Source organism: Cynocephalus volans, chromosome X (assembly GCF_027409185.1).
Source record: "Cynocephalus volans isolate mCynVol1 chromosome X, mCynVol1.pri, whole genome shotgun sequence".
In the NCBI taxonomy this organism is placed as follows: Eukaryota; Metazoa; Chordata; class Mammalia; order Dermoptera; family Cynocephalidae; genus Cynocephalus; species Cynocephalus volans.
Genome location: NC_084478.1, coordinates 110,336,108 through 110,348,516, shown reverse-complemented (window position 1 = coordinate 110,348,516; position 12,409 = coordinate 110,336,108). Strand labels below are relative to the sequence as shown.

The following is a 12,409-nucleotide window of genomic DNA, read 5'->3' as shown; positions in this document are numbered from 1 at the left end:
AAATTGGATAAAATGTACCTTGGATCCCGATGCAATATTTCTTGCAACTGCATGTAAATCTACATTTATTTTGAAGTAAAAAGTTAAAAAATCTCCTCAACCACCTGGAATCTATGGTGCATTCCTTTCCTATTGAAATTGCATAGATCCTGAGATAAAGTTTTGCAGCAGAAAAGTAAATTTCCTTTATTTAGCTTTCTGTCTTTCTTACTATCTCACTATTAACCTTAGCCTTAGGATTCAGAAGGAAGATGTCATAATGAGTCATTCACACAATTTACTTAAACTGAAAAAAGAAATTAGAGTTTTTCTTACAAAGAGTAATTCTGATTAGATTTAATATTGTTTTTTCAGTGAGGCCTAACTTTCCAAATAATTCGTCTGCTGAACATTTTCCATAAATTGATTAAACTATATTTGCAGCACCAAGGTATAGAAAAAGTGTAATTTTAGCACATATAAATATACAAGATGCCATAAATTACATCCTTTAAAAAAAAATGAGTAGTCTGTCTTAAAAATTCTTTTAGGGGATATAAGAGAGAAGGAAACATAAAAAAAACAACACTACCTTAAAATTCTACTTTTATCTTTTTATTTTATTTATTTTGTGTGTGTGTGACTGCTAAGGGGATCGCAACCCTTGGCTTGGTGTCGCCCGCACCGGGCTCAGCCAGTGAGCTCACCAGTATCCCTACATAGGATCCGAACCCGCAGCCTCGGCGCTCCCAAGCGCCGCTGTGCTCCCAGCAGCGCACTCTCCCGACTGAGCCACGGGGTTGGTCCAAATTTCTACCTTTGAAAATGTCTCTGTGCTGTTCTGACCAACCAATGATTCACCTAGAGACAGGGTTAAGTGCTTTCTCATCCTACCCTGCCTGGCTGCCCTCAGTACAAGGGGCACTCTAATCTCACCTTTCAAAATTGCTTTCTGTTCAGGGTTCCCCAGGCACTATCTGACATTAGGTTGGGCTGGTGTCCTGTCCTTCGAGGGAAGGAGAACAGGCTTTCTAATCATCCCTTCCAAGGTTTTTTTTTTTTTTTTTCTTCTTGACACCCTAAGCACTTCAACTCTCTATCACCCATTTAAAAAGTAATACCGAGTTCACAGTGAGTTAAAGATTTATATTGTCTTTAACATTCTTCTGATAAATAGTATTGACAAGGCTTATTGTTCCTTTCGACTGAAGCACAATTTAAAGCGCAGTGTGGTTTAAGGCTTACGGCAACTTCTTGGAATTCGCAAAATACGTTCAAGAGATAGAGACTGGGAAGAAACCCAGACCTCCTGACCCTCAATCCTGATAACTTGACCAATGACAATGATTATAATCATCCACTTATCAATCGCATTGTAATTGCTAGGAGGAAACTTAAGACACATCTGATAAGGTGACCAGAGGTGTGAATTAAATAAGGAAGTTGGCTATAGGGACATGGGGGGGCGGAGTGTTACAGGAAAACTCGTAATGGGATAGGGGTATGCTTGGTGAGTATGTGTTAGAGGAACAAAGGAGGCTAGTGTGGCTGGAGAAAAAAATCATTCATTCATTTCACAAATATTCAAGTATCCATTGAACCAGGGACTGCTCTGGGCACTTAGAATACATTAATGAGCAATGGACAAAGATTATTGCCCTCCTGGAATTTGTATTTTCCAGCACGGGAGACAAGATAATAAAAAAACAAAGACAGCATATGAGTAAAATAAATGGTATCCCAAAGGTGGTAAATTCTGTTTAAGAGAAATAAAAACCAGATAGGGAAGAAGTGGAACCAGGAGTGAGAGGTGAGGATTGGACATGTAAACAAATATCCTGCAACTGATAGTACCATTATTAGATGGGTGGAAGTTTTCTCCTTTGTGCTGTCTTTGTCAGGCGAAAGTGTAAATGCTATGCTGGCTTCACTGCACAGAGGTCAGAACACACTTTTCCTGTCTTTGGTCTGGTCTCGATTCCCTTCTTAATACACCAGAGAACCAGGGACACCACTGCCTGATAGCCTTTTGTCATCGAGTGCCTACTCATTTTGAAGTTATCACCCCCTGCTACACGTCCACTAAATTTGGACTTTAGTTGTCTGGGCTTGAGACCCTGCCTGGTAGAAGCCCTGGCCAGGCAGTGCCCAGACCACAGGCAGTGACACTTTTCCCGGAAGATCTTAGCCGGTGGGGCAGGCACGTGCTCAGAATCTTTCCACCAGCGCCGAGCTGAAGGGAACGCGGTTCCTCCCAGTATGAAGCTGATTGGTGGAGGCAGGTCACGTGACTCCGGGTTAGCCAATGCAAGTCCTCTCCAGGATGCTTTAGCTTGGAGAAGAAACTGACGGTTAAGATGCGGGGGCCACCTAGACTGGGGACTTGTTTGTGACCAGCTCGTAAGAGGAAGAAAGGGACTCCAACTGCTGCGGTCCTGGACGTTTCCCAAGGTTTTTCTGATGCTTCTTCTTCCAATTAGGTTAATTACAACAATATCTTTTCTGTAAATTAAACCTATTTTGGCATAAATTACCTAGGGTCAAGGTTTACGGATTAGTAGGAAAGGCAGTCCAGCTGTTCAGTGGTCCACTTTCTTTCCACCCTCTATGAGTCCTCACGTGTTAAGTTTAGCTTCAATTGCATGACTAATCAGTTCATGCGCGCTCTAAAATTCTTCAAAAAGCCTTTCTCCTCTCCAAAAAGTTATGCTTCTCCTTTGCACCTTGGTTTTGTTTGTGGTGACTTTTGATATGTCAGGGTTTTAAATGTGAGATATTTCCCTTTCTATTGTATTTCATTTATTTTATGCTCAAAAACGATTTTCTCATCTGAAGAGTGAATAAATATTCAGCTGCATGTTGAAGATGACTGCTTTCATTTCTTTCTTATAATGGCCTCTCTAAAGCAATTTGATTTTGTAATTGTAATAAACGATGTGATGATGTGAGTTTTTATCCATCTTTCTATCCATCCCCCTAACTTTGTTTCAAGTGGTTAAACTGTTAAACAGTGTGGTTTATAGATAACCATCCCTTTAGCCACTGATTTTGTCTGTTTTTCATTCTGTATTTTGAAATAATTTAGACTTACAGAACAGTTGCCGAAAAAATTGTACAGGGAGCCTTCACCCAGATTTCCCTAATGTTGACATCTTATATAGCCATCGAAAAATTACCAAAACTAAAACATTACTATCAATGTAATACTACGATATCTAATATATAGAATTTATTTGAATTTCACCAGTTATCACATAATGTCCTTTTCTATCGTAGGATCCCATTCAGGATACCTCGTTGTATTTGTCTGTCATTTCTGCCTACTCTGCTCCAGGCTGACAGTTCCTCAGTCTTCACTGGTCTTTCAGAAGCCTGACACTTTTGAAGATACCGGTCAGGTATTTTGTAGAATGTCTCTCAACTTGGGGTCATCTGATGTTTTCTTATGATTAGATTGAAGCTCTGCATTTGTGGCAAAAATACATGTTTTATTCTCCTCCCCTTCACCCCATTGGTGAGCGTGCGCTTCCCACCCTAGTGTTGTGGGGGTGGCCAAACACATGGCACCCAACATTGGACAGATGAAATCCACAGCAGTTTATTAGTCACATCTGCTCACAGCCTGGGAGAGGAGGACACCACAGGCCAGGCAGAGCCACACAGCATCACAGTCTGGAAGAAAGTGGACAAGCAGGGTCTGTAGGGCGCAGTATTGTAGTAAGAGGATTAAGTGCCCCTCGGTTCATGGGAGGATGACTGGTTCTTTGGATAATTCTGTGGGCTGGGTGAGAACTGAAACCTGCTACTTAGGGATAAGTAAGCACTGTGCCCGGTCCACATGATAAGGAGGGTAATTTGGCTAGGGGACCTTTTTCTGTGGGAACACAACAGGGAGCAGAACCTGTGGGTAAGCCATAAACGGTCATCCGCTCTCTCCTAGATGTCAAGGCACACATATTATTAGGCCTTAATTTTAGGTCTTATATCACATTACTGCTAACATTATTTTGTTCCCTTCTCTGTGAATCATGTCAGGGGGTAGGTATATGATGCCCATATGTTGTATTACTACTAATGTTCACCTTGATTACTTGGTTAAAGTGGTGGCAGTTAGGCTGCTCCACCATACCATTGCTATTTTCCCGTTTTTTAGTAATAGATAGGGTGTGCGAAATACTTTAAGGCTCCGAAAATACACTGTTTCTTCTCAGACTTTGACCCATTACTTTTGGAATCCAGCTAGGTATCTTGCCTACAACAAATATGTTTCCTAATGGTAATTTTCTATTTTCCTCATTCTTACTACATGTATTCATTGGAATTCTTCTGTAAGGAAGAGCTGGTTTCCCCCCCCCCCATTTATTTGTTCAATTTATGTACATCAGTATGGGCTCGTGAATAATTATGTTATACTATGAGTTATAATCAAATTATATTATTATTTACTTTGTTCCTCAAACTGTTCCAGCTTTGGCCATTGGGAGCGTTCTTTGGTTGGTTCTGTGGTCTTTCGATATGCCCCCATTCTTTCTTGCACACTTCCTTATGTTCTGGCACAATAAGATGTTCACATCCATCGTGTGTTCTTTTGTTTGTTTCTTTGTTTCTTTGTTTTCCCCCACCGTACCTCTGGATTAAAACTATTTCTACAAGGAGCCCTGGTTCCTTTCCTTGGAGGATAACATTTAGAAACCTGTATTTCAGTGTATATTCATTGTTACCGAAATTTCATTGCTGCTAGGCTCTCTCCACGGACAGAGGTAGGAAATATATTGTATGTACATTCCCATGCTTATAGATACATCTATGTTTATTTCTGCATCTACCTATTTGTATAGATATTAAAAGCCAGGAACTCATACTGATATTTCTGATTCCAGTCCATTCTAGCCTTATCTGTAAATTCATTCTCTGACCTGGCTTTCATTATCTATGATGCGTTTACTTATTTGTTCATTCCTGGTGTGTGCACACATAGCTTCAGAATTGCTAACCAATACCCCTGTTGGAAACAGATTTACTAACTTGTATTTGTGTACAGTTCTTTTTTGTCTTCAGCCTTAGAAGATACTGTCAAAATATGGTTTTCCAAAGTTTCCTCACTTAAATATTTTCTTTCTCACTCCTTCAGTGTGGATAAATTAATCATTTGTAATACAGTTAGCTGACTTTGCTGCTACTTGTATTCGACTTTGCGTTTCCCTCCATATCCTGGTTGATTTTAATTGTTTATTTGTATTTTGGATAGAAATGTTCCTATGATTCGAAGTCAGGCCTATACAGAAACAAAGTGTACTCAGAGAAGTATCGCTTCTTCCTCATTCCTTCTACCTCATTCCCATTCCCCATTTCTTGCTCTTTCTTTCCCACCCTCCCCCACAGGATAACCAATTTCTTTAGTTTCTGGTTCAACCTTTTCTGTATTTATTTTGCACCAATTCGCAGATACACACATGTTTTCTTATATTCCCTTCTTACGCAAAGGATAGCATACTATTCATATTTCTTTCCATTTTGCCTTTGTCATTTAACAGCCTTCCTGAAATCACCCCACACCGTGTCATACAGATTTTCATCATTCTTTTTCTTACAGCTACACTGGACTCCATTGCATGGCTGTACTATACTTTATTCAACCACTCATCTATATGTGGGCTTTTAATGTGTTTCCAGCATTTTGCAGCTACAAACAATGCTTCAGTGAATAACCTTGGGCACAAATAACTTTGTACTGGTGAAATGGATCTTCGAAGTATATGTCCAGTAGTGAGATTATTGGGCTAAAAGTTAGGTGCATATCTAGTTTCTTTAGGCATTTCCAGATTTCTCTTTGGAAGGGTCGTATTGGTTTTCATTTCCACTAGCAATGTTATGAGAATGACCGTTTCCACACAGACTCACTAACAGAATGTGTTGCCTCACTTTTTAAACTTTCGCCTATGTGTTAGGTGAGAAACGGTATCACGGTGTTGGTTTAATGTACGTTTTTGTCTGTTGGTGAGTAAGTTTTGACACATCATGTTTGAGGACTTTCTATATTTTTTTGCATGAATTGTCTGTTCATGTCTTTTCCTCATTTTTCGATCCAGTTTTTGGTCATTTTGTCGTTCAATATTTAAGAATTCTATATATGTATTTGGAATATTATCCATTTGTCTGAGGTATATGCTGCAAATACTTTATCCCAGTTTGCCAGTTGTGTTTTGATTTATTTATGATGTATTTTTTGCAACACTTTCTTTCGTTTTTATGTGGTCTAACTGGTTATTCATTTCTTTCATTGCCTCTGGAATTTGAATCATAGTTAGATGCCTTTCCCTACACCAAGGTTAAAGAAGAGCTCTGCCAGATTTTTTTCAAGAACTTGTATCGTTTCATTTTTTATGTTCAGATCACTAATACGTGTGCAGTCTATTTTTGTGTATGGTGTATTGTATCAGTCCACTTTTATTTTTCCTAATGCCTCAATTGCTCCAACACTATTTAGTCAATGACCATCTTGGCCCTCATGATTTTACATGCCACCTTTATCATATGCTAATTTCCATATGTATTTGTACTTGGGTTGTATTTTTTGGTTTTCTCGCCTATTATTCCACTGAGCTATCTGTAATTTAAGGAAGTTTTCTCTGCCATCACATGCGGAATCAAAATCCCAGGTCTTCTTTACAATGTGAGCAAACTTTTCCTGTAAAGAGCCATATAGCAAATATTTTAAGTTTGTGGACCATAGTGTCTCTGTCATAACTACTCAACTTTGTCATTGCAGCACAAAAACATCTATAGATAAGATATAAATGAATGAGCATGGCTGTGTTCCAGTAAAACTTTATTTACAAAACCAAGAACTGGACTGTATTTGACCCAATGGGCCACAGCTTACAGACCCCTGCTCTAGTGGATTCCTCAGATAGGGTTGAGGGGTGCAGAATCTCCTAAGTTCCTGTCTGTTGAAAACTGTTTTTCTATAAGCTGTGATATTTGAAGGGTCAGCCCTGCTGGATGTAAAATCTTTACTTCAGACTTTTTTAAAAAAAAATTATCATTACACAATGTAAACATTTTTTTTTTTTGTGGCCCTTTACCAATTCCTCCTTAACCTCTCCTCCCCCTCCCCCTTTCCCACCGCTGGTGTCCTCAGTTCTGTCCTCTCCTTTTGAGAGTTCAAGGAATTTTTGTGATTGTTGCATCATTCTTCTTTCCTTCCTTTTTTCAGCTGCCGCTTATCAGTGAGGACATGTGGTATTTCTCTTTCTGTAAGTCTGGCTTATTCCACTGAACATGATTTTCTCTAAGTTCATCTATGTTGCTGTGAATGGCACAATCTCACTCCTTTTTATGGCAAAGTTGTATTCCATTGTGTCTATATACCACATTTTCCTTACCCCGTCATCTGTCAGTAGACATTTAGTTTGCTTCTGACTCTTAGCTATTGTAAATAGAGCTGCGATAAACATGGGAGTGCAGGTATGCCTTCGACATGATGATTTCCATTCCTTTGGGTGTACACCCAACAGTGGGATTGCAGGATCATATGGCAGTTCTATCTGTAGTTGTGTGAGGAACCTCCATACTGTTTTCCGTAAGGGCTGCACTAACTTATAGTCCCACCAACAGTGTAGGAGGGCCCTTCTTTCTCCACATCCTCTCCACTATTTGTTATTCTCTGTCTTTCTGATTCTGGCCAGTCTAACTGGTGTGAGGTGATATCTCAATGTGGTTTTGATTTGCATTTCCCTGCTGCTTACTGATGTTGAGCATTCGCTTTTTCATCCGTAGGTTGGCCATTTGTGTATCTTCCTTTGAGAAATGCCTATCCAGCTCCTTTGCCCATTTTTTAGTTGGATTTGTTTGTTTGTTTGTTTGTTTGTTTGTTTTTACTGTTGTTTGAGTTCCTTGTATATTCTAGATATTAATCCCTTGTGGGATTCATAGTTTGTGAATATTTTCTCCCATTCTGTCGGTTGTCTTTTCACTCTGTTAATTGTTTCTTTGGCTGTGCAGAAGCTTTTTAGTCCATTTCTATTTTTATATTTTTATAAATATTCTGATCCGAGGTAGGTCTCATATCCTCAAATGCTTGTTTGAATATGATTAATTCTGTTTGAACTGTTCACTTAGTTTCTTTCCGCTTTATGGTTGTTTGCTTTGTGAGAAGTTTTGTTTCCTCATCTTTTTTTAAGAATGTTTTTGTATGGAATTTCTTTCTTCCTTTGGTGTATTTGTATGATATTGGTTTGTTTTACAAAAATCCTACTTTAACGATGCCAATTTTTGTCGGGATAGCAAAGTCCAGGCCTTTAAGCCTTTTTCTTTGCTTGTTTTGGTGGCAGAGGGAGAAGTTTTGAGTGCTCTGATTCTGTGGTTCTCTCATGTCCTGCAAGAGCATTTTTCTTTTCCATTTTTGTTTTTTCCCCCTTTTGTTTCTTTTCCCCATCATTCCTAAATGCCAAAGGATGCTTCAGCCTTCCTCTTTGCCGTTTCTCTTCTTCTTCCATTTTTTTTTTTTTTTTTTGTGGTGGGCTGATATGGGGATCCAAACCCTTGACTTTGGTGTTATAACACTGTGAAGCTATTTTTAAGTCTTGTAAGTCTTCCCTACCTCTTTAAATGTCACATATTTTGAAGTCTCTTCTCTATAGACCCTGCTCTTATCTTCCAGGATATCTTTTTGGTATTTTCAGACTTATCATGGGCCTAGTCATTCTGGCCGTACTTTTAGATCAACTTTAAGCTTGCCATCTTTCTTCCTCAGTATCTCTTGCAGCTCTTCTTGGTCTGTCTTTGCTTGCCACTAAGCCCACTGATGAGCGTGTGACAGATCATGTGCTGGAATATCGTGCTTTTTCTCGTTTTACTCACAATTATTTTGAAGTTTTGTCATCTGTTTCTAAGTGATGATGAGTATGTGCTTTTGGACAGATTTACATTTGTTTTTTCTTGGTGATTTGCATCATTTTGGAAGGAAGTATTGAGAGGCAGGTAGATAGATGGTCAATGTTGTCTTCTGCTCACTTACCCCTGATTTCTACTGACATTTTATCTTATGCCAATATGTATATGTATGAAGGCACACACAAACGTAAACTCTTACACACACACTCGAGTCTATTCCTATTCTATGTCTACAGTGGAGGTCTCCTGAGGTGGCTGCCTGATTCACCATCTACAAGGGTACTTCAAAAAGTTCATGGAAAAACAGAATTAAAAGATAATACGGATCTTTTCATGAACTGTCTGAAATACCCAAGTATTTATTCAATAAATATTTTCTCCACTGCTAACCTTGGTGGCAGATAAGGGACTGTGGATGTCTTCTCAGGATTTGTAAATATTCTTCACTCTGAAGCAGGTTCATAAAGATGGACAAAAACGCCCCAGCCACACTACTAGACCTTGCTGTACGAAGTCTGCTGAGTAATGAACGTGTAGCTATCCATGCCCTTGAAGAGCTCCCAAGAGTCATGTTCGCTCCGTTTTTCACTGCCGCCTTCTTGGGTGGTCATAAGAAGGTACTGAGGGAAATGGTGAGGATTTGGCCCTATCCCTGTCTCCACGTCGGGACATTGAGAGTACGGGAGTCACAATATGACAATTTCGAAGCTATGATTGACGGTCTACAGATCCTTCCTGCCCAGAACTCTTCTTCTTGGTAAGACTATGTATAATAGAGACATAGTGAGTCAGCAGGAGGGTATGAGACGGGCGTAGGAGATGGCCTAACAGTCTTTCAAAGGTAGTTAATGGTGAATGCTGAGGATCTCTGTGAGGCTGTTGGTGGAACATTTGGGGTCACCTTAAGGACTCTAATGTCTTACAGAGTTGATTATGGAACAGAAGGGATTGAGGATACTATTAATAGATTTGCCTCCTGGGTATGATTACATGGAAAAAGGACATGGGCATTGAGACTGGGATCATCAGAAGAGAAGAAAAGATGGGGAAAGAAAGAAAGGCGCTAAATTTTTATGGAAAAGGCTTTGTTGGTAAATGGTGTATGGACTGAAGACCAGGGATAAAGGGATTTTGTTTCAGCTTCCCATCATTGATCCTGCTGGGTTGTATTAAAATCAGCTACCTCTCAGATATTCTGTCTTCTCCTCTCCTTACAGGGCGCCAAAACTGAGGATTCTAGATTTAAGTCAGAATCCAGGCTGCAGGACCACATGCTCTGAGATCAGGACCACATTCCCTTTCTGTTTTCGTTCATGTGTTCACTCTCAGCACTCTATCGTGAAAACAGAAGAAGCCCCACAAAGAGTTAGGTGCCCCGGAACTGTAAATTCAGAGTCTGAGCCTCAGTCATCCAGGGAACCTGTGGAATTATTAGTGAACATTTCCCTAGATAGTACCTGGAGAACAGGGCGATTTCTTTCTTTACTTCGAAATAAAGTAGAGCAGAGCTTTGGGTCCTTGCACCTCTGCTGCAGAGTTTTGCAATTTGATGGAAGGCTTGCCCACGAACACATCCTGCAGCTTCTGGATATGGGATGCATTGGTCACCTGAAAGTGGATGACATTTATCTGAGTCAAGTCACCACCCTTTTGGCTCAGATGACCCACCTCCACAGCCTTAGTATGTCTCACATCCGTTTTACATCTTGTGTGAGGAGACGCTTTGGGACTTTTCTCACCCATCTTGGGCAGATGAACACCCTTCAGCAGATCCGTTTGTATTCCTGCCGCACGCATCCGCTTCAGGAACTGCTCAGGTGAGGAGCTGGGGAAAGACCTGGGTTCCCTGAACCACCCCGTTGTTAAGACAGGAGAGCAACCATTCTTGGATATTCCTAATCTCCTTGTAACCCATTCCTCCTTCCACCTCAATATGGGCACTGCTGGGTGTATGAAACTGGCCAGGCTAGAGAAGCTAGAAAAGTAAGCTGTGATCATTCATTCATTCAGTCAGTCAGTCGACCATGTGCAGACATCATGATAAGTCTGTAGATACATTGGTGAAAAAGACCCAGTCCTTCTCCCCTTGGAGTTTACAGCCTTTTAGGGAGGAAGGGGAGACGTTCAGATGGAGAAATGTTTTATGCTGTGGCACTGATGCACCTCATCATGGTCTGGCTAGAACAGTTAATACTGCCAGATCATTTTGCTCCTGTATTTTACCCAAGCGTTAGGCCCTGAGTAGAGAGCTTGTCATTTGGGTTTTGGTCAAAGGGAATCCTTAGTTGACTGCTTTCCCAGTTCCCTCCCCACCAAATAAGTAAACTAAATCCACCATTGATTTCATTGTAAGTACTAAGTGCATTAAATTTTTTTCCACTTAATCTTTCCCACAACTCTACATAATAGTTGCTATTGTGCATGTTTTAAAGATTTAAGAAACTGTATCTGAGAGTGGAAAAGTAATTTTCTTAGAGTCTGATTCCAAAGCCCACATTGTTAACTGCTGTTGCAACATATGTGCAAATTAGTTTATTCTAGAGCCGTAGATACCTCTAACTCAGGACTCCTTGTCCTGGTCCAATCCTCATTGTGCAGAAATAACTTTCTTTTTTCTGTCTACAGATACCTGCCACCTCAGTTGGATGCATTGTATCTCTCTTTCTGTGGACTTTCTAACAGTGGCATCACTGTCCTGTCCCAGAGCCCTGCAGCCACCCATCTAAGATTGCTGAGTCTCAGCAACATCGAGATATCCTGGGAACTTTCTGAGTCCTTCCAGACTCTGCTGGCAAGTGTCTCAGGCACCCTGGAGTATCTACAGATAACTAGTTGCCTGATAACTGATTCTACTCTCACTGCTGTCATTCCGGCCCTGAGCCGCTGTTCCCACCTCTGTGTCTTTAGCTTCGCCTCCAACCCCATTACAATGCGTGTGCTCACCAGTCTTCTGCAGCACTTAACAAACCTGACGGAGCTGAAGCGTGTAATTTATCCTGTCCCTGTCCATTGCTATGAACAATTGCATAATCCTCGCAGTTTGAACCGACAGAAGCTTTCTGAAGTGCAGGCCCAATTGAAGGCGATGCTGCAGGTGGTAAAGCGGAATGACATGCGCTGGACCAGTTCTCCTGAGTGATTTTCATGGTACAAGGACTTGATTTAACACTGACGTGTGGCCATTAAAGCACGTAGTGTTCTCACCTGTAGCCCAAGTTTTAGAGACACATATGTAAAATTTTATAGTTCCAGGAACCTCGCGTTAGGAAGATTCCATGTGTAACTGACCTCTATAAAAATAAAGAACTCTAAAGAAAACAGAGGGCTTTGAGAGGTCCTATGGGTCTCTTACCCATTGTCCTCCAAATCCTCCTCCTTGCTCCTGACCACAGTGTTGGGCATGTGACATTGGCTGACCTAGTCATGGTATACCATTTCCCTGTCCAGACTAATTGGTTCACTTACGGGTACTTGACACAAGTCCAAAGAGTTGAAACCTTTTCTTGATGATATTTTGGAATAGTTGGTGGTTATT

At 40.6% G+C, this 12,409-nt stretch overlaps 1 protein-coding gene across 1 annotated transcript; it reads left to right on the top strand.

Moving 5' to 3' along the window:
* Positions 1-9,341: 9,341 nt before the first annotated feature.
* LOC134368178 (melanoma antigen preferentially expressed in tumors-like) lies at positions 9,342-12,013 on the top strand. The gene is made up of 3 exons (XM_063084721.1): positions 9,342-9,631; positions 10,092-10,691; positions 11,500-12,013. Exons 1-3 carry the CDS (start codon positions 9,342-9,344, stop codon positions 12,011-12,013), a joined length of 1,404 nt encoding a protein of 467 aa, XP_062940791.1.
* The last annotated feature ends 396 nt before the right edge of the window (positions 12,014-12,409 follow it).

Bases quoted from the DNA above. Each gene is read 5' to 3' on its own strand.
- LOC134368178 (XM_063084721.1), top strand. From the start codon at position 9,342: ATGGACAAAAACGCCCCAGCCACACTACTAGACCTTGCTGTACGAAGT. The intron at 9,632-10,091 runs GTAAGACTATGT...CTCTCCTTACAG, and splicing joins GCCCAGAACTCTTCTTCTTG to GGCGCCAAAACTGAGGATTC. The intron at 10,692-11,499 runs GTGAGGAGCTGG...TTCTGTCTACAG, and splicing joins CCGCTTCAGGAACTGCTCAG to ATACCTGCCACCTCAGTTGG.